Consider the following 22,863-nt stretch of genomic DNA (forward strand, 5'->3'; position numbering starts at 1 on the left):
ACATTTTAAGTGACGTTTTAGCGCACTCGCAGTGTTACCAATGTGTTAAAAGCTCACCAACAGGTGGTGTGTGTCTATAATGTGTGTGTGTGTGTGTGTGTGTGTGTGTTGCAGCCAATTGTTGCCAGGATGCTGCGAGGTGGAGCTTCTTCTTCTTCCTCTCAGCGCGACTCGTCAAGTCATCAGCCGGCCAGCAGAGCGCAAGCATCGGGCACAGAGGAAGAACGCAAACCAACACGACGAAGCATCAAGCATTGGATTCTTTTTTTTTTTTTTTTTTTTAATTAATTGTTTTATTATTCCACTTAATTTCTGGGGGTTCTTTTTACGGTTCATTTTGGCGACGATGAGCATGAAGATGAACGCGCTCCACCACCACCACCTCCCCCTCCTCCTCGTGGGGCTTTTTGCCGCCGCTGTGATGGCAAAGCCGGCCCGGCTGAAATTTGTCGTACACGGTAAGCACAGCTGCAATTGAGTTATTAAAGCTTTAAACCCACTTTTTTAAAGACATCTTAGTGCACGTTGCACGCCGGGTTAACTCAATTGGAAGCTGGGAAAGGGGCACGAATGAATAAATCGTTAAAACGTCCCCTCCCCCCGCCGCTGCTTAAATCAATTACATCTTTTTTAAAAATGCGATTTCGATGCATATAATCCGTCAGATTTGCTTCTAGTAGGAGAGAACCTATTAAGAGTCGGACGTGCAGGTTGCTTCGTGCGCGCATTTCCAATGAGCGCACCGAGGCTCCTGTCGATCACGCGCGCACGCGCGCACACGAACTCCATCCTTCGCGGCGCACGCGCACACGCAAGCGAGGCTGCACCCTTGACGTGAAATATGGCCGCGCAGAGGCGGCGGCGCTGCTCCCCGCGCCCTTGCGGGGGTGCAATGCGGGGACGAGCGAGCTGGCGGCTCCAGCAAGCAACACGGTCGAGCCATCAAATAACACAGAAATTGCGCGTGGACGACGATGTGCGCCTGAATGCGTGTGTGCACGCGCAGAGGAGAGGAGGAGGGGAAGAAGATTGCGATGAAAATAAATGCCCCCCTCTCGTCGTTACTTATTCCACTCACACGTTTTTACCTCACACATCCTGCTAATGTATGCAGGGGTGTGTGTCATGGAGGAGGGGTGGGGATGACGTGTGCGTGCGTGTGTGTGTGTGGGCTGGACCTAGATCATCTGGATCTTTTGGACCCCCGTATAAAAATAAAAATAAAAATGTTCATTGTAATTCAAAGACCGTACACACACGCGCACACATGTCAGACAACAAGGTGAAGCATTCAGAAGCAGGTGTGAGGTCCTCACAGAAGCTTGGTGTCCTCGCATGTCGTCGCTTGACGAGCTGAGGAGGAGGTCACGCAGCATTTCAGGCGTACTTGCATGGCTTTACAATAGGGAGAGAAAAGTCTTAGAAACAGAAAGAAATATTTTCGCCCCCCCCCAATGGGGACATTTCAGCTTTACAGCAGCAGAGCGAACAGGAGCAGAAGCACACAGGAATAAAATATTAAAGAATGAAGGCTATCTATGACAATATTTTACAGCATCAGGAGTGTATGTGGCAAACTGGACATTAATAATGAATACTATATATACCCAGACGTGAATGGCAAACTGACAAACATGAATAATATCGCGGACTGTAGTTGCTTTATGCCAAAGTGAACGTATACACCAGCAATAATAGTCAGCAGGATTGTATATTTAACGTGTATGTATTAGTAAGTAGTTTACACTGTAAGCAGCTGGCAATGAAATGAACAAATCGACTGACAACTGATTAGATACTTCTCACCGCCATATTGAACTTCCAGTAACCAGTATGAGAGTGTGACAGTAACACCAAATTTAAAGGGTCAAACTAACTTTGTCTCGCACTTGGGATGTAATATTGTCCCTATGGTGCCTCAGTAAACGTGAAATATAAATGAAAATCGTCCAAGCATTCCTGATTTCCAGACATTTTTCTGCCGAGGCCTGAAATCAGGTCACTGGAATCCCGCGAGTTTATCTACAATACTTCACAAGCAAAGTTCTCCGCCTTCTCTTTCTGCTCCTGAGCCAGTGCTGTCAACATAACAAACACGTGTGCTCTCACAAGCGGGTCTTCTACACGGAGGCAACCCCTCAGCGGAAAGGGGGCGGTCTTAGCCAAATAAGGACAAGGCGGATACAAAATCGGGTCAAACAGTAGTAGTAGTAGTAGCTGTCGAAGGGGCCTTTTCTGGATACTCGTTTGAGATGAAATTTTAAATGAAATTGCCACTTTTACACTAAGTCAATGTTAGAGACTCACTCTAGGAGGTCTAAATAGCCAAAATATTGGACCATTAACACACTTGCTCCTACCTCTTAACACAAATGAGTCACAAGCCACCGAGGAGGCAAAATGGCTAATTCAACCCAATTTGGACATTTTCACTTAGGGGTGTACTCACTTTTGTTTAGCAGTTTAGACATTGAATTATGTTATTACTGTTTGTACACTAGCGTAGAGTGCTCTTTTTCTTATTAAAAAACATGTTACAAACATATATATATATATATATATATATATATATATATATATATATATATTTTTTTTTTTTTTTTTTTGTGGGGCTGGAACATATTTGCACATCCATGGATTTGAATGGGGAAAGATGATTGAAGATACAATTGTTTTGAGTTAGGAGCACAGTCACTGAACAAATTAAACTTGTAAGCCAAGGCACCACTGTATATAAAATTGTGAGGGGTAGACTCACTGTATAGGGGTATACTATATGTATCAATAAAAAGTCTCTAAAAAAGCAGTTGACAATCAAATAAATACATCAGCAGTGGAGGACAACTGTACATGAATAAATAATGTATACACCAATTATTATACAATATGGGGCGATGTGAACGTGAACAAAAAGCAGCAAAAAACAAACAAACAAACAAACAAAAAAAAGTAAAACGGACTGTACGTGACGACTTCACGTGGATCAACAATACCATGCAAATATACAGTTTGCAATGCAACAGGTAATATTAATTGGCGGTGTCGTAACAAGTATGCACAACAGTTGTGTTCTGGCTATTGAGTGCAGTGTTGGTAAGTCAGAAGGACTTCACACGTTTGGGTCGATGGAATGTGTCACTGAAATATTCACTGAAATATCTCACTAAAATAAAGCTTGTGCTTTTCCTTCACCTTGAAAAATGATCAATATTTGAGCATGTCTCAATATCATATATTACAGTCGGTCTTAAAGCGGCAGATCCCCTCAATGTGCATCTGTAGAAGACACTGTCACTGAATATGTGGCAAAGAAACGACATATTTACAGCTTGACATCACGATGGCGCCTCAGACAAGTTCCTCTTGGGAATAATATTAAACCTACAAATGAGCATTTTGGGCACGCTATATCAAAATTGTGGCTACAGTATTTTTTTTCCGATATATTCCTGCTTCTTGTATTTAAAACAAAATATATTTCTTTTTTTTGCTCTCATTCTAATCTAAGTAAAAGTTTTTTTTCTTGAGAATCTCATTAACACGCTCCTGTGAGGACCAAGTACCATTGTACATTTTTAATGAATAAAAACAACAATCACAGGTCACAAGGCGAACATTCCTTTTCCTGCTTACGTCTGAAGTGTAGGGCATTGTGACTCTACGAGCAGCTTCTACTTCCCGTAGTGCACGTGTGTGTGTGCGTGCGTGTGCATGTGTGTGCGGTTGGGAGAGCAAGCGCCACAAAGACAATAAAATCATTTTCACTGGTGTAGCCAGCACGTCATCTTGATACACTTGTCTATTAGTGTCAGGATCCATGTATGTGGCTGACACTTCGTAAAACACAAATCCGCCCACCACCAACAACACGACAACTTCACCGTACAATCAAGAACGTGATGCTTTTCCGAAGCTAACGCTAACCAGTGCATCCAGCGAAACTAGATGCAGCTCTGCTTACCCTTTGGCCTTGACATGTTACAGTAGGTGTTAGACACAGTGTAGATGCTTGAAAATGGCGGACCTTCCCCCATCCTATTCCCCAGTTCATGCGCGCAGACGTGTGTAATTTTTAAACATCTACGACAACACTGTTTGGTTACCAGATTTTGTGCCCATTTATGGGGGTGGTCTTAATTTCTGTGCCATGAGCTGGATTAAAGGAAGCAGAAAAAACATTGAAATATCCAACAGAAATAGTGAGCAAAAAACAAAGAATTGAAAAAAAAGACTAACAAGAAAACGTAGTACAAAAAAACAACTAATTTACAAGAAATAGCAAACAGAAGCAAGTAAAAGTAGCAAAATATAAGGAAAGACTGAGTTGAAAAAAGATTCGAAAGAGAATTTGGAATGAAGCAAAAAGTGTTTTTAGCAAAAACATCAGTCGAACCAAATGGAGGAAAAACAACGAGTTAACAAGAGTTTCAAATGTGAATAGAAGCAAAAACAATGAAAAAGAAACTGTTGAAAAACAGTAGAATCAAAAATAAAGTTGAAAAAAATACAGTGGTTCCTTAATTCATGAATGCCCCAAATTAAGAGAATCTCAAGGTATAAGCCATGGTTTCGTAGATTTTTGCGAGCCAAAATTTGAGTTACAAGCGTATCTGCCGCCGCTCGAGCGAAGTGGAAAAAATAAATAAATAAGGTACCGTAAAGCCCTGGCATGTGGACAAGGAAAGCTGGAGTTGCCCATGCACTCGAAACCGTTTGTTGAGCGGGACAGTCAAGCGCACAAATACTAAATGAAAACACTTGCAAGGAGCTGCTGTAAGCCACAACTCAGACTCAAAGGCTCACACGCAGATCTCGCTCACTGGGCAAGCCCCTTTCAAAAACACATCCAGTAATTACACTTTATAAAACCAGTTAGTTACTTCACATTGTATTTTATTATCTTTTAAATGTAGTGTGGGTTTTTTTTGGTAGGCTGGAAGATAGATTTTCATAATCTGTCTTTTTGTTGACTTTGTTTTCCATTAGATTTAGTTTTTATGTCATGTCATGTTTTTCAGTGTTAGTTTTGTGTTGCTCGTTAGGTTTTCGTTTCCACCTGTTCTTGTTAACATTGAGCCTTGTGGCTACTAATCACCACCCTGCAGTCACTTGTGTCTTGTCCAGGTGTGCCTCGTTGTCTTGTCAGTTTGCTTGTATTTAGTTCCTTGTTTTTCGGCAGTGTTGGATCATTGTCAGTCACGGTTCCCTGGTCATGCATGCCTTGTTTCCTTTTGTAGTGAGTTTATTTGTTTGTTACTTTGAACTGTGTGTTTTTTTAAACTTCATTATTATTATTCCTGTTTTTTTGTTTTTGTAAATAAAGACTTTTGGGAGATTCTTGCACTACCGCCTTGCCTCTCTGCTTCCCTGCATTTGGGTCCACTACCTCTTGCCTCCAACATCACGAAAAGCTCAATCGTGACATGAATGGAATTTCAACTCTTTTTTTAAAATGAGAAAATGTATTTGATACACCAGTAAATTGAGTTAAGAGCTTGGTCAGGAAATGAATTGTACTAGTAAATCAAGGCACAACTGCATAAGCAATATTTGTTGTGTATTATTTATTGTCAGAAATACTGTGGTTGCTCACATTGGCTGCCTCCTGTTTGACCTTGACTACATTAGTACAATGATACAGAAGCTTTCGTGTGACGTATTGTTTTCCTTACCCTTCAGAACCATCTCGCTTCCACTTTGACAAACCCGAGAACTACATCAGCATGTACCACCAGGAGGGCAGCGAGACGCTCTATGTGGGTGGCCAGGCCGTCATCTACGTGCTCACCTTCAACTACCGAGGCGTACACGACGTGCAGGTAGGAAACTCGCATTTAATGCTCAAACATGATTTATTCGCTCTGACATCAGTGATGACGCCACAATGTTGCATTTATGTTCTGGGGAGATACAGTAAACCCCCGTTAAATCACGGTTCATCGTTCACATGGGGAAAAACTCACTGCGTGTGTGCTACTTGTGCTAATGTACCTGCTGAGGGCAGGAATTCAGGAGTCCAATCAAAATGCATCCTCCGTTCATATGATTTCAAGATGGCTGCCCACAGCAAAGTTGACAGTGACTACATCTTTGAGGATACATTGGTCAACGTGGACAGATCATACCTGCTTATGACGTGATATCTTCAGATTTAAAAAACAGGGATAAACGCCAGCATTCCTTACACCAGAGTTCACTAACTGGCGGACCGCAATCCAGATCCGGATCCAGAAGTAGTCCCATACGGACTTACACCTACACACCTTGAGCCCCCCCAAAAAAGGTTATTATTCAAGACATACGGGGCGCTTCTATTTTAAGTGGCGCAGCATTACAGGAGTGACGAATCATGAGAGGCCAATCACATGCGAGTTACAGTAAACCATCCCATGTGACCTTGCACAGCCAATCAAGTCTTCATCTCAGTGGTAATCACTGACTGCACGCAGACCAGACTGAAACGCAAAGAGAAAGCAGGGCAGAGATAAAAAGACGACAGCTTGGAAGTTTAGTTTAAGATGGAGAAAGTTCAGAAAATGACCGATAAAAGAAATTTTGGAAGAAATGGCGCACTCCCCAAAAATTAAAATAGGCCAGACAGTCATTTTTGTTTTTAATTCTCAGTGGAAAGTTCCCACTGGGAGCATCATTAAAAGTGCATTTACATGGAAGGTCATTATGAGTCAAAACAAAGGTTTTGAACAAACATAACCTCAAAAACTGTTCAATTGTTCAGATTTGATTACAATATGTCAAATTGTTTGAGACGTCACTCTTGCGTTGAGATGCTCAACAGTACATTTATTTTTCTGAAGTTAAGCACTTTATTTGAACATGTATAATTTTCATTTTTTTTAAAAGTTGCCTTTATTTCAAAATCCAGCCCTGTTATTATTTTGTAAACGAGATAACATTAGGCTGCACAGTTGTGCTAATAAGTCTGATTACCTGGGGAGAATTTGTAACGTGTACCATTCTATAAAGAAAACATGGAGGATCAGGTGAAACGCATTCCATTTTATTTTTGTGATTCAAATGAAAAGTGTGAGAAAATACGCCAAGGAGTACTTTAAAGTGTGTTCTAATAAGTTTAAATGTGTTTAAAGCATGTTACAGGGGTAAAACAATTAAAACGATGTTTTACATGGTCTCTTTATATTGTGGATTTTCACCTATTGTGGGTTAGGGTCTGGAACGTATCCATGCCAGAAACAGGCCTTCACTTCATATTTGTCAAGGCAGAATTTTGTTGTAGTATCAGATTAGACCGTGTACCTAATGAAGTAGCCATTGTATGGACATTGTTTTCTTCTGAGCCTTGTAGAGGAATATTTCAGCAAGATATTGGAGAGAGAAAAAGTGCCGCCTACGTCTTTAACGAGCGTTCATGTCCAAGCGCAGTGGAGGATGTAGAAAGCTACTCCAAGTACAAAGAACTTGTGCGAGGAGGAAGAGCAGCACAGCAACAAACTGGTCAAATGTGATGGGTCACCGGGTTCGAGCTCAACTAAACTCTATGGAAAGCCGTTTGAACCTGGATTCCATGTCCTTCATATCCAGCTTAAGGTCCATGGACTAGTACACTCTTTGTCCCCACTGGTAAGACAAATCAGCACCCGTAGAATGACTGTGTCTTACTATCAATGTTTTTTTCACTGCTACTGCCGCTTTTGGCCTACTAGTACAACCGTAAGATGGATATCAAGGCCATCCAATAAATGTTCAAACAGCTTTCCACATGCTACTAGTATGTAATTACACATTACTAATGCATGACGACAAGCAACTAGATTTCTGTTACATGCATGATACCTCTGCACACTAGTACAACAGCTATGTGTTACTAGTGAGATGAAATGAGCACGACTTGACAAGTGCATGCCACTAGTGCTACTAGTGACATTATGAAGTTATACTTGTGAACATCTAGCGTTTCATTCATAGTACATGTAGCACACAGCTGTCAACTACTGCACAGTTTTGCCTCACTAGTGACAAGAAGTTGTCCACTAGTATGCCGAAGTTGTCCTATTAGTGTACAGAAATGTCATATAGTAATGGAAAAACATTACTAGTAAGACACAGTTGTTTTAGTTTTGTTGAATTGTCTTACTAGTGAGGACAAACTAGTACTGTTTGATGGACCTTAAGATGGATATCCTTGATATTCACTAAATGCCTCAAAAGTTGACAACTGTGTGCGACAAGTACTCTTTGTGAAGCGCTAAATGTTCAAGTGGAGCTTGATAATGTCACTCGTAGTACTAGTAGCATTCATTTGTTGCCAACTAGTGTACAGTTTTGACTCACTACCAACATGTAGACTTCATACTACTGTGGTACTAGTGTCATATGTTACAGAAATGTCTTAGTTTGTGTGTCGTCGCACACTACGAGTGTGAAATTGCACACTTACGAGTGAGTACAAAAAGCACTTTTCAGTAAGCCGTTTGAACATTTAGTCGATATTCTTGACATCCAGCTGAAGGTCCATGTACTAGTGCGTTCTTTGTCCTCACTAGTAAGACAATTCAGAGCACTAGTAGAATGACTGTGTCTTACTAGCAACATTTTTTTCCCACTACTTGTGCCACTTTCTGGCCAACTAGTATGATCTCAAGGTGGACATCAAGGATATCAAATTAATGCTCAAAAGGCTTAAAAAAAAAAAAGGCTTTAGTAGTACCAGGGGCCATTCTGGGATCAGAGGTTTAGGGGTGCTGAGCTGCCTGGCCAGACAAAATCCATTTCACGGTTTTCTACATTTTAACGCACTTTCATCGCCACATTTGTGAAAGAAAAGTGCATAACTGAAGGAACCATCAAATCTGATAAAGGTAATTTAAATGTTGACACAGCAAAAGAGGAATGTATTGGAATTGTAAACACACCGTAACCCTAATTTTGGGGGGAAGATAACTCAATTGATACAGCAGCTCCTCAAGATCCATATTAACAGTATGCATGTTTCTGGAGCAAACCAGGCCCCGATAGTGAGGACCAAAAATAGTCCCTGGATTTATTTTTGGGTCCTTTATTGCTGCTCCTGCTGTACTTTGTTGTTAAAATATGTCGCAACCAAGTTGTGAATGATTTTTATTATTTTCTTTTAACTTTTCTTACTTCTTAAAAAAGGATACAGTCAAAAAGAAAGCAATCAAATCTCTCAAATGTTCAGGTTGGGCCAAAATGGGCTAGTACTATCGTGACATTATAACATTCTACTAGTTAACATCTAGCACTAGTACCTCACAAATGTCAACTCGTGCACAGTTTTGCTTCCCTAGTAACATAGTTGTTCTACTCGTATGGCAAAGATGTCCTACTATCATGCACCAAGTAATGAAAGGCAGTAGTGGAAAAAGAAAAAAACACTACTGAGACACAGTAACACTGTACTGACTTGTCTTACTAGTGAAGACCAAGAGCTTACTAGTACATGGACATTAGGCTAGATAGAAGATATGGAATAAATGCTCAAATGGCTTTCCAAACAGTTCTCTGACTCCAGCACTCTTCCCACAGATCTCGGCACCGTCGGACCAGACTGCCATCGACACCTGCAAGGCCAAGGGGGCGCCGCTCGAGGTAGAAGCTCTCTCTCTCTCTCGTGCCCGTCTGTCCTCCGGCCTTAAAAGTGCATCTTCATCTCCAATCATCTTCACCATCATCATCATGGTTGTCGGTTGGTGCCTCATTTCGTTCACATGCTTTTACTACCGCCAAGATGGAAATTGATAAAGATCTCAAATGATGTCATCTGCCACATTTGGAATCGGATGATCTCCGCCAAGGAGATGATATCAGCACGATTTTCTCCCTTTTTGTGCAACCTCCCGTCTACAGAGTTTTCATCCAGAATCCATCCATCGTGACACGGTGAACCACTGGTTAGAGCATCTGCCTCACAGTTCTGAGGACCGGGACCAATTGAGGGTTGTGTGTGAGCTTTTTGAACCACTTCAGATTTTTTTTATAGTCGACATTTAGGTGATGATAATAGAGTCGATGTCGACTAATCGATGACGTTATTTATAATTTTTATGCAGTCAACTTGCTGTGCGCGCAAGTCTTCTGCCTCCAAGTACAAGCTTACTCTCTCCGCCATAGACATATGCTCACCGTCGTCCCTGACTCATCCAATCAATCAGTCAGATACTCATTCATCCAATACGTTCAGACACCTTCAGTGTCTTGCAGACAGTTAAAAATGGTAAAGGTCAAGTGTAATTCACTTAAAAAAACTGCAGGGTCGCTACTCACACCAGCACTATGATTAAAAAAAACACATCACAGGAGGATGGAATGCTTTGCAATGTGTTGTCGTGAACCTGCGACTGACCATGTTACATGGATTCTTGCTAGAGTTATATAAATTCCACCTGTGAGGCAGTGAAGGTGTCGGAGTGTGATTTGTGATTTTGTGATTGGATGAGTAAGTTGGGGGGTGGGTCGACAGGAAGGTGGAAGAAAAGCGTGCTGATGTGTATCTGCGGGATGAAGGCTTCAGTGTAACACAAGCTGGATGTTTTGTGCATGGCGTCGTTCCAGCCGGCATTCACCGTTCATTTTCACTGTAAATAGGTTGGTCATTGAACACCGCTCATCCTAGTTTCATGGTCTAAGATAACGCTACAGTAAATTATACCTTGAAGCACCGCTGCTAGTTTGTTGCGCTGACAGACAACCTGTTGAGTTGAGTTAGGCGTCCATGTTATTAATGCCAAAACATGATTGCTGATGAATCGGCTTCCAGCTCTAACCGTCATTGCGGAGTGGGAAGAAATATCATTTCAAGTAAAAACGTATCCTCAGTCGTGGGTTCCTGGTCTCACTCGCGTCGTCTCTTTGCTGTGCAGCTGGAGTGCGACAACTTCATCACGGTCATTGAGAAAGTCAACGACACTTTCATCGTGTGCGGGACAAATGCCGGGAGTCCTCGCTGCTGGACGCTGGTAAGAGTGGCACACAAAACACAGACGACAACTTTTGTTGTTGAAATGGCACTTTTCTTCTTCTTCATTTGAAATACACCATTCACAAAATGTTAGGGATATCAGGCTGCCGGGTTAAATTTCAGGATTAACCTAAAATGCACTATAACCTTTCGAGGTCAACTTAATTTTGAGATCAACTTAATTAACTTGCTGTTCTATAACAAGGAGCTGAACAGCAAAATTCACAATACATTGCCAAGGTTTCCACAGCTATGCCTTTCTGACTCTTCCAGTCTCTGTATCGCTGTTGCAACATGGTGATGAAACTCTGTGACACTAACTCAGTGACTACATTATTGTTTGAAGCCTCGCAATGGAGAGGTACTGTTGATCAATTGTTAGTTGTCATCTTGGTCTCATGATGTCAAAAATGTGAACAGCATGATAAAGAGGACTGTTTAAATACCAATTCGAATTGAACCAGGAAATCTATCGGTCCATACATGGATTAAACACCTGTTGTTAATTTTGCTGTTCAACTCCTTTACCGTTCCAAGCCTGGATTAGAGTTTCACAGTGTTGTTTCAAGTTTCAAATCGGGCTATTGTTTCAAATAAGGTTTACAAGCCTGGGTTAGGGTTCAATGTATGGTTTCCAGTCTGGGTTAGTGTTCCAAAAAAGGGTTAGGGTTTAAAATTTGGGTTTAAAGCCAAGTTTGGGGTTTGAAGATAGGGTTTAAAATTACAGTTTAAAGCCTTGGTTAGGTTAGTCTTTAAAACAAGGATTACTGCTTCAAATTAGAGTTTAAAGCCGGGGTTAGGGTTTGAAGTTAAGGTTTCAAATTAGGGTTTAAAGCCTGGGTATGGCTTTCAAATAAGGATGGTGTTCCAAATTGGGGGTTCAAGTTTGGATCAAGCCTGTATTAGGTTTCAAACAAGGGTTAGTGTTCCAAATTAAGGTTTCAATTTAGGTTTTAAAGCCTATGTTAGGGTTTCAAACCTGGGTTTATAAAGGATTAGTGTTTAAAATGCGGGTTTCAAGCTTGTGTTAGGGTTTTCGGGTTTCAACTCTGTGTTAGGGTTTTAAATTGGGGTTTTGAAATTAGGGTTTAAAACCTGAGTTAGTGTTTCAAACAAGGGTAAGTGTTTCAATTTAGGTTTTCAAGTCTGCACTCGGGGTTCAAGTTAGGGTTTAAAAACCTGTTTTAGGGTTTCAAGCCTGGGATCAAGTTTTATCTTAGGGTTTCTATCCTGTCTTAGGGTTTCAAGTGTGAAAGTGGCTCCTGACCGAGTGGCAAATGTGTGTACATGCAGGTTAACGACACGGTGCTGACCGACGTCCAGGGTGTTGGGCAGATCGCGTCACCCTCCGACATCTCCCCGCCATATCCCTCGCAGAAGTCCATCAGCCTTCCCGCAGGTAAACCAGTGGACAAAAACGTTTATGTTCCTCTACTGGAGCGAATAAAGAACAGTTGTCCCTCACCAGTCTCACAAGGTGAACACACTGGTGCTCCAGGCAGTCATTTCCCACACATTAGCTGAACAATATCATGGAACAAGGTTTAAACTGCTCTTTTTTGAAGGATACTATTAAGGTTTTTTCTATGTATAAAAGAATAGAATACATTTTGCTGGGCCAAAACATGTCAGGTAAATTATAATTATATTGATTATAATAGAGTGAACGTTTGGAAAAGAGAGCCACCTTCTGGACTCCACAATTATTGACGGTATTTGTTTTTATCTTATGACAACCATTAATCGTGGCAACCAGTTCATGGTGGACTCAGCTCGGATAGGCACCGCTCTCGTGCAGTAACCTTTTTGTCAGGCAGAAACCTCGTATGTCCAAATATGGTCAATTTCACATTTATTCACAAATCGATACTACTGGTCAGTCCCTATGTTGTATGTTATTTTTATGTTTATTTGGACGTTTATTGTTTCCTTTTCTAAATGATTATCAGCCCCTGTAGCATTTTAAAATGTCCTGGCACAGCTCGGGAACTTACGTTGTTTGCAATGGCCTAATGGATAAAATTCTTTTTAGCACACTGTTATCTGTGCATTATTAGACTTAACGTTTTAGCAATGGTGATGAGTTCGACATGGCACCGCTGCCCTTGTTTCTCGGCAAAAGTCCCGAGGTACTGCTGGTATGAATATTTTAAGACTAGCGGCGATTGGAATAACTAAAGCTAGCGAGGCTAAGCTCTAGGGTTGGGCATGGTTTGAATTTGAGCGATTCCGGTTCCTCATTTCGATTCTGGTTCCAAACGATTCTCAATTCCGATTCTTTTAGTGGGGCTGGGTCAAAAAAGTTAAGCAAGGTTTAAATAAAGGGTGTCCAAATGAGGAACATCCATTTCTTAGCAGCCCGCAGTATAGACTAAAATGAACATTTGACTCAAGGTTCTTTATAACCAGTATCAATATCAAACCTATAAACTAAAAGGCAATGTGTGTTGAACTAGCCCAATTGACATTAATTAATTAATAACTATTAATTCATTTTTCAGCTAAAAGATAAGTAGCATTGTTAAAATAGTTCAAATCTGAGACCATGGTCCTCAGTCGGAAAAGGGTGGCGTGCCCTCTCCAGGTCGGGGATGAGATCCTGCCCCAAGTGGAGGAGTTCAAGTATCTTGGGGTCTTGTTCACAAGTGAGGGAAAAATGGAACGGGAGATCGACAGGCGGATCGGTGCAGCGTCTGCAGTGATGCGGACTTTGTATCGGTCCGTTGTGGTAAAGAAGGCGCTAAACCGAAAGGCGAAGCTCTCAATTTACCGGTCGATCTACGTTCCTACCCTCACGAGCTGTGGGTCATGACCGGAACGAACAAGAGCCCGGATACAAGCGGCCGAAATGCGTTTCCTCCGCACGGTGTCCCGGCTCTCCCTTAGAAATAAGGTAAGAAGCTTGGTCATCCGGGAGGATCTCAGCGTAGAGTCGCTGCTCCTCTGCATCGAGAGGAGCCAGATGAGGTAGCTGGGGCATCTGATTCGGATGCCTCCCGGACGCCTCCCTGGTGAGGTGTTCCGGGCATGTCCCACCGGGAGGAGACCCCGGGGACGACCCAGGACACGCTGGAGAGACTATGTCTTTCGGCTGGCCTGGGAATGCCTCGGGATCTGGATGAAGAGCTGGATGAAGTGGCTGGGGAGAGGGAAGTCTGGGTGTCCCTGCTAAAGCTACTGCCCCCGCGACCCGACCTCGGGTTCAGTGGTAGAAAATGGATGGATGGATGGAAAATAGTTCGTTGGGACTGTTTTATCACGTTAAATGATTTATATGTGCAGGTTTTAACTTGACTTCCTGTTTTAAGCTTGTAGCCTTTTATTTTAAAGGGTACGCAACAGAACTCAACATTTTGGCATGAAAACTAACTTCACACGACATCGGTGAATTTTGAAAACAAAAGTAAACCTACACGGCAAGAAAAAGCGTAATGTATGGAACCAAAACTGGGAACCGCAATTTTTAAATTTGAACGATTCTTGGAGAACCGTAACGTTAGTCCCGGTTCCAATCTGTTCTTGATTCTCGATGCCCAACCCTACTAACCTTTTTTCTCATTCACCACCAACTTATTTTTGTACTTTCTGGGTCGCCTTCTTGGCCGAACATTTCGCTACTCCACAGAGCATAATAGTCTGTTGACGGCAGCATACAATTGGCCGACTGGAAGACAAGATGCCAAAAATTTGATTTTAGCGATTAGTCGACTTAAAAAGAGTTAAACAACGGTATTTAAATTTTTTTTATTCAAAACGTAACAAAAAAATTTTAGCTTCTTTTTTTTTTTTTTTTAGGGGGGGGGGGGGCGGCAGCTGCCGTTAATGGCGTTTCAATTCATTTCAATTGGCTAAATACATTTGATGTACATTTGGGTACGAGCTTGTTAAGTCAAGGTACCACTGCATAGTGATTGGGGAGTAGGGAATGAGTGAATAAGTTCAAACACAGCAATTAGTGTGTAAAGTGTTGGCATTTCCGCTAACTGTATTTCTCATTTTAATTTTTTTTTGCTGATTTGGACCCAATCTCTGGTCCATTTCCTGTTTGGTGAATGAAACGTAGCCCTGTGATTGGGTGGCGACCTCAGCAATCCAGGCCAAGTCATTTTACAGATATTCAGTGAACAATATCACGTTTTCAAAAAGAAAACCACACAAGAGATTGTTCAACCTTCTGAATCAGAGGGACATTTTTCCCCTCTCTCATGCAGGAGAAACAAGTTAGTTTGCACTGCAGGACACTCGGCAAATAAGAGATTGATGTGTGAAGTGTGTGCCCGAGCTAAAACCCGCAATAATCTGCTGATTAGGACGTTACGGTGGTGAATATAGACGTCTTCATTGAGCAGTGTGAAGTGGACTGAACAACAAAGTGGAACTTACGGAAAACTGTTTAAGCATTTATTCGAGATCCTTGATACTTGTAAGGCAAAACTGTGTACTAGTTGACAAGTTAGTGCTACTCGTACAAGTGACATCAAATTCTACTACTTAAAATCTAGCTCTTCTCTACTAGTACTTGTAATGCACTGACGTCAACTAGTGTAAAGGTTTGCCTCACAAGTAAAATGTAAAAGTTGTCCTACGAGTGAGGGGAAAGAGTGTCCAGCGGTGCCTTAAAGTAAGAGTTGAATTTGTTCCTTGACCATGCTCATGTCACTAAACACTTATCGCAAATCATATTTTCTATTGAAATATATAAATATATATAAAAGCACAGAGTCATAACATAATAAAATAGAATGTAATTAAGATACAGTTTTTCACTTAGAAAGTTTTAAATTTTCTTAATGGGTTTGTTAGCACATCTGCCTCACAGTTCTGAAAACCCGGACCTGGGTTAAAATCCGGCCTCGCCTGTGTGGAGTTTGCATGTTCTCCCTGTCCCTGTGTTGGTTTTCTCCGGGTATTCAGTTTCCTCCCACATTCCAAAAACATGTATGGTAGGTTAATTGGTTAATTACAGCCACCAACTGATAATGTCATTTCACTGCAAAGAAACCAATGTGACCTGATGGTGGCTGGATGTTGTCAAGTTTGCTGCTGCCATCACGTGGTGACGTGTCTGAAATTTTTGCTCGTAACTAAAGAAAGCATCAGCCAAAAATCAGCCAAGTGACAACTTGTATCCTGAAAAACTTGTAAGTCAAGGCACTTGTATCTAAAGGCACCACTGTACTCGTATATGTTTTTCTGTCGGGTGTAAACCTACGTAAAAATTTGGTCAATTGCATTTTTTTCATAAATCTATACTATTGGTCAGTCCTCACATTGGTCTGTTATTTATTTATTGAATTTTTTAAAATGATTGCCAAATATAAAGTGTTGAAAATGGATTGCTCTCTTTAACGATGCAATACTTGGCAAATAAAGATGATTCTGATGATTCTGATTCTGATGTTAATGGCTCAATGTAACATACGCTCCTTGACAACCATTTTGGTCACATTCAATAGGATTTAAACAAGGGCACGTTTCAGACACGAGAATATGAAGAGGGGGCTGATGTGTGTTGGTGGCTGTCAGCATCCTGCCTTCATCCTTGTTCCTCCTTATTGCGTTATGGCCCCCAGGGCTTCTGCCTAGGTTCTGTGCTTAATGTTCACTCTCTGCATCCTAATCTTTCCTCAACCATCCATCAGGTTCCATATTGGCCTTTTCTTACTCGCTGCTGTCATTCTCCTTTCAGGTGGTAGTCTGTATTCAGCCATTTCGGCAGTGGGCGGTTACGCTGGCTCCATCCGCCGCACCTTTGGGTCCCAGAAGCTCCTGAAGATGGAGAAGATTTGGCTGCTGAGTAAGTGGGGCAAGTCGTGCAGAAACAATGGTGTCGAACATGTCATAGTGGTTGGGGTAAAAAAAAAAACTCAACAGTAAAGAAATATGTTTATATATATCTAAACTACTATGACATCATTAAATCACATCACAAGTTGCCCCAAGAGAAAGTGAAAATTTTGAAATGAAGGTTCAAATTTCACAGTGTCATTGTGGTAAGTTTTACTCACCAGTCATGTTTTGTTTCCATTTTTGGTTTATTCAAGTGTTTCTTTGTTACTTTGGTTATCTGTTGTGGTTATCTACCTTTTCCATGACCCTTGTTTAGCTTTGATTTGGAATTAAATATTTTTGAGACTCCTGCACTCCTGCTCTGCTTCCCTGCACTTGGGTCCTCCACGTTTTTGCCTTTCCTTGCTCGCCTTCGAAAACCCCACCGTGACCGAATGAACCTACCAAAACAGGACCCAGCGGGAAGAACACGCAGTCATTCTGCATGCCACCAGTCTGCCTCCCAGCGCCCTCAGCCTGCCAACCATACCTACCCTCCTCCAGTAAGCCCTTTCGTTCCATCTTCTTCTCCCCTACTTTTCCTAGTTATTCCCCGTGCCCTACAATTTTACATCCACATTGTTTTTTAGATAAAGATTTTTCTGATTTTGACTCCGACACCGATTTAGATTTTTCCAATTCCTTCCCTAGTTTTTCCCGTCCTAGTCAGTTTTTGTCACGTCTCCCCTTTTCCAACCCCTGCAAGTCCAAGCCCGAGTCCTTTTCTTATGACCCTTACTTGGGCACCCGTTTAGCCATTTATCCGGGACCGCCGCGTGGTTGCCAACAGAAGTGCCCAAGTAAAGGGTCATATTTCGTCCTGTTTTTTTCTCCGTTCCCAAGTCACTTGATTTTTCACCAGTTCCTATACCTTGTTCCGCGCCTCCAATTAAGTCACGCCCATCCAAGTGCACTCTGCCCCTCTCGTATCCTCTACTCCCAAACCTCAATGGTGGCAGGTTGAGGAAGCGACTCAAGACCCCGTTCCTGCTCCTCGGCAGCTGCGGCAGGCTCCTGTTCCTGCTCCTCGGGCAGCTGCGGCAGGCTCCCGTTCCTGCTCCTCGGTAGCTGCGGCAGGCTCCCGTTCCTGCTCCTCGGTAGCTGCGGCAGGCTCCCGTTCCGGCTCCTCGGCGGCTGCGGCAGGCTCCCTTTCCGGCTCCTCGGCGGCTGCGGCAGGCTGCCCTTCCGCCTACTCGGCGGCTGCGGCAGGCTGCCCTTCCGGCTCCTCGGCGGCTGTGGCAGGCTGCCCTTCCGGCTTCGGCGGCGCTCGTCCAGCGGCTGCCACCCGGCCCGGCTCCGGTGGCGCTCATCCAGCGGCGCTCGTCCAGCGGCCGCCTCCCGACCAGGCTCCGGCGGCGCTCGTCCAGCGGCCGCCTCTCGTCCCTGCTCTGGCGGCGCTCGTGCAGCGGCCGCCTCCCGACCCTATTGCCTGGCCCCTGCATTACCATTGGGTTCGGCACCGTGGCCGTCCGCCTGAATGGCCCTGTAAAAAGACCCTGGTGCTTGGCGTCCTGGATGAACTCTGGACTGGAGTTTCAAGTTAGGGTTTCAAACAACAGTATATGGTTACAAATTGGGGTTTCAAAGATGGGGTTAAGGTTTGAAATTAGGATTTCACAGTATGTTTTCAAGCCAGTCTTTCAGTTTCAAACAAGTGTTTCAAGTTTAGGGTAGGGTTACAAACCCAACGATTTTTCCTTTGGTTCCAGTCAGCATCTCATGTTTACGTCTCGCCACTCAGACCCTCAATTTGCTGGAGCTGCCGTCATCCCATCATCCCTCAAGTACAAGGAGGAGATCTACTTCTTCTTCAGTGAGATTAACAAAACGGCTCGGGAAGACGAGGAGCCGTACCGGGCTCGCATCGGCCGGATCTGCACGGTAACAACACTCTGAACCCAGCACCCAGTCAGAACCTCTATTCCATGATTTAATTGGAAAATTCTAGAATGGGGTTCTTTAACTTTTTTCTTTAAAAAAGTAATATTAATATGAGAATAAAGTATTTTTTTCAAGAAAAAAAATGAATCTTTACAAGAACAAAAGACAGTTTGCCGGGATAATACATTAAGTTGAACTCTGAAGTCGTAATACAGTGAACCCTACGTTTTCAAGGTTCGGCATTCGCAAATTCACATATTAGCAGTTTGAGAACCACAGTTCGAGATCTTTGTTGCTTCTAGAATGTAGTGTTAGTCATATGTCAATCATTCTTGGTCTACAGGTTGACGAGGGTGGGATCGAACCCCTGGTTCCTGACTCGTGGACCACCTTCATGAAGGTGCGGGTCATGTGCGGTGCCGGAAACACTCAGCAACAGTACAACAACATGAAGCAGGCGGTGGTTCTGACCGCGCAGGACAAGCGAGCCGGTGTCATGTACGGCCTCTTTTCCAATGCCTGGTGAGCTGGAACACAACCTGGACTTTTTTCATGTATGATCATCCCTCAGTCAGATGGTCAATTAGTCTTGTGGACCTTTTTTCAGGGGTAGAACCGTGATCTGTGCCTATTCCATAGAGGATATCGACCAGGCCTTCTCGACGTCCAAGCTGAAGGGCTACAGTAACGCCTTCATCGGAAATCGACCTGGGATGGTGAGGCTATGCAGTAGAACTCCGTGTCCAAGTCCAGTTTTCTTCCATTCTGACTTGTTCTGATTCAGTCACTTTTCCTCGCAGTGCGGTTGAGAGAACTCCTTGACGGGACGACATGGCCTGGGCAAGGTTTTCAAATTAGGGTTTTAAGACAGGTCTAGGGTTTCAAAGTAGGATTGGAACCCTGGGTAAGAGTTTCAATCTTGGATTAGGATTTCAATTTAGGGTTTAAATCCTAGATTAAGGTTTGAACAAGGATTTAGGTTTCAAACCAGAACTTGGTTTCTAAAGTATGATTTAAAGCCTTGGTAAATTCCAATCCAGGGTTAAGGTTTCAAAGAAGGATTTAGTATTTCAAATTAGGTTTTAAAACCTGGGCTAGGGTTTCTAAGTAGGATTTAAAGCCTGGGTTGGGTTTTGAAACAACGGTTTCAAGGCAACATTAGGATTTAGAATTATGTTTTCACGGTATATATACAGTACACATCCTTGTTCCAAATAGGGTTGTAATTGGTATCCTTCCATTCTGGCTAGTTCCAATTTCTTAACTTTTCCTCACAGTGTGGTCGAAAGAATTCCTCGGCGGGAGGTCACAATTACATGAAAAACCTGGGCGTGATCCGATTCCACCCGGAAATCGAGGATGTGATCCGGCCGGTGGGCGTAGCCCCACTGGACCTGCCGACGGATGACCAGATCACACACACGGTTGCAGACATCGTCCTGGCCGTCAACGATGAGCATTACAGCGTCCTTTACCTCGGAACAGGTAACATCACCATTCTGAAAGTCATGCCCTTTTCACACTGAGCTGGGACTGGTTCAGAGCTTGAGTCAAAACTAGCACCACATCTTTTGTTTTATGGCAAAAGCAGCCTACATGGAGCTGGTGGAACTGGCAAAAAACTCTTTGAGGGTCCAGAAGGGAAGGTTCTTTTTCCATCAACAGCTGGGGGCGGTGACCACAGGTCCCTGGCAACCATCTTTAGGCACCATTTAAGGAATTCTAGTCGTCATGAGGTAGTTCTCAGCTGAATCTTTCCCAGCGTAAAGTTAAAATTTAATCAAAGTAGTTCTGTTTTGGAGAATGATACTCCCTTTATACTGAGCTGGTCCTGAATTGGAGCGAAAACCAAAATTAGGAGCGGTTCTTAGATCTGCCAAAACTGGTGTGAGACTTCAACTCACTCTTAACAGGTCCAGAGGGAAGGTGTCCAGAGGTACCTGGCACCAACATTTAACTCAGATTTTATGGAAAGAAGCCAGCAAACTCTTGTCCCTCCATTGTCATTATTCCAGTGTGAAGCCAAACAGAACTAAACTGAGCCCTGGAGCAAACAATAGTACCCAACCACCATTGCCACCAGCTCAGTGTGAAACGGATATACCTGGAACTGATTCAAGAGTTCTTTATTTTGTGTGCAACGAAGAACAAAAATCACACTAAGATTCATGAATTGACAACAGCACAGACTAAAGGCTCTATTTTCATAGATGGTGCATCTGCAGCGGGCTGCAAATGCTGGTGTACGCTGATTTTCGTCCAAGCGCTTGCCTTGTTTTTTGCATTTTTGCCAATTTGGCAGACCGGTCTGCAACAAGATGGACGTTCGGGCGCAATGAGGGTGTGTCCCTTTACATGCTGCAATTTGGTGGCAGAAAGTCGGTCTAAACTTACGGCTGCTCAGGCCACGTCTAACTCTTGACACAGCTGGTCAATGGCTGATCAGGGCACAGGCAGACCGTGGGCGTGTGGTGGATGTCAGATGTAGAGTATTTAATTCTTAAATATATGAACAGCGGGCCGCAAACCCTCTGAATCATTGTAGAGATAAATTAATTGAATGCGTTATTATTATTATTATATTTATAATTTTTTTTTTAAATCACACTGGGCGAAACAGTTATGTGTTGACACATGAAAGGCTGGGGATGGGTGGTCTCCAAGTGCCCACTTCACAGTATGATCGCCTCCCAAGCCAACACTACCTGTACATCATTAACCCGTGGAGGTCTGCTTGCAGTCTTGTATAAACTTATTTTGTGTGCTCAGACCTCCCGGAATTTTCTACTTGGAAATTTTTTTTATTGTCTGCTCTCTGTCTGCCATGTCGAGACTGTCAGTGCGCAATTGGTGCACCGCATTTAAATGGAATGAGGGGAGCCGCTGTGACAGCCGTGCAGACCTCCCTCTTTTAGATGTGCTGGTCCACGAAATTACCAACACTGGTCAAACCTGCCTGTGGCCCACAGTTGCGACGCCCGCCACACCGAATTTAGGGCGATCACGAAAATAGGGACCTACAGTATATGTTGGAGTGCAGTGAAGTGCAGTTCGTCTAATTAAGAAGTCATCTTGTGTTCATGACAGTATTAATAATCCCTCCACACATGAATTAAGCACTCAGATATTTAATTTCTATTTGAGCAAACATCCACGCCACGCAGCTGCCATCTCTCTGAGGTCTTCCAAAAATTGCCTTGTGCCTGAGGGAGATCACCATGGCAACCATCACAAGTCGTATGTGCACACAACTCTCTCACCGCTCTCATGTTCACAGGAGATGTCACATCTATCGGCTTAGAGTGAACACATTCACAGTGCAGTCAGTCCAATATAAGCGACTTGGGTGAAGCTAAAAAAATAGTGAAAGAGAAAGCAATTGAGAGCTAGAGTCAACAATGCGATGGCCTCTCGCTGTTGGCAGAATCAAGTGCGGCACCAACAGGACACATGTTGGCCTAAAAAAAAAGTGGAGCACAATGACGTCTGACGGAGGACGAAAGGGCTCATTGGTCGTCTTCTCGACTCTCGGCATGGATAGCATCGCTACGTCTTTCACAGCAGCTCTAGAATGTTCACGTCTACGGGGACTGCTGTGTAGCAAGAAAGTGAATAAAGATGCAAGCGGTCACACTGTCAGAAACAAGGAAACAGTGGGAGACCATTTGTGTCCCTCAAAATTAAATCAAAGCTGATGGGACCCATCATCGGACTCCAAGGCAACTGGTTATACCTTTTTCTGTTCAAAAACAGCACAGTTGCACTGCAAAGATTTAACGTTTTTGCCATCCTCAAATTTATTACCCTTCGGACAGCTTTTCCGACAAAAATGTGCACACACAACAAACAGCTATAAAATAATCGGCACAGCTCAATAATATAATGTAACTGGCAAAAATATAAACATTTCATGAGTCGGCCTACACTGGGAAAATGCTTAAATCTTGTGGAAAACCCCCCAAAATGTCAAATATCACTGCTATACTTTGCTTCGAATTGGAGTGCTTACAGTACAGACTGCATATGGTTTTATACTATATTGACCTGTGTCCAGGCAAGGGAAACTGAGGTCTATTGAAAGTAATCCCCATAGGAAAGGGGTGTCAAACTCATTTTTGTCACCAGGCACATTGTAGTCATGACTTCCCTGGGGGGGCCATTATGACGGTGTACCCATATAAAGGAATTATCACATC

The 22,863-nt window shown here is 43.0% G+C and overlaps 1 protein-coding gene across 2 annotated transcripts in view; it reads left to right on the plus strand.

Moving 5' to 3' along the window:
• The first annotated feature begins 133 nt into the window (after positions 1-133).
• si:ch211-113g11.6 (uncharacterized protein LOC559008 homolog) overlaps positions 134-22,863 on the plus strand; it is a 37,977-nt gene continuing 15,247 nt past the window's right edge. For both annotated transcript variants that reach the window (XM_061674709.1, XM_061674710.1), the window contains exons 1-10: positions 134-458; positions 5,680-5,819; positions 9,526-9,588; positions 10,860-10,955; positions 12,251-12,356; positions 16,647-16,754; positions 18,528-18,667; positions 19,011-19,189; positions 19,275-19,383; positions 19,945-20,152. In XM_061674709.1, coding sequence (XP_061530693.1) covers positions 347-458; positions 5,680-5,819; positions 9,526-9,588; positions 10,860-10,955; positions 12,251-12,356; positions 16,647-16,754; positions 18,528-18,667; positions 19,011-19,189; positions 19,275-19,383; positions 19,945-20,152 — 1,261 coding nt within the window. In that variant the 5' untranslated portion in view covers positions 134-346. The remainder of the gene's footprint in view (positions 459-5,679; positions 5,820-9,525; positions 9,589-10,859; positions 10,956-12,250; positions 12,357-16,646; positions 16,755-18,527; positions 18,668-19,010; positions 19,190-19,274; positions 19,384-19,944; positions 20,153-22,863) is intronic.

The sequence above is a fragment of the Phycodurus eques genome, chromosome 4 (genome assembly GCF_024500275.1).
Source record: "Phycodurus eques isolate BA_2022a chromosome 4, UOR_Pequ_1.1, whole genome shotgun sequence".
Lineage (NCBI taxonomy): Eukaryota > Metazoa > Chordata > Actinopteri > Syngnathiformes > Syngnathidae > Phycodurus > Phycodurus eques.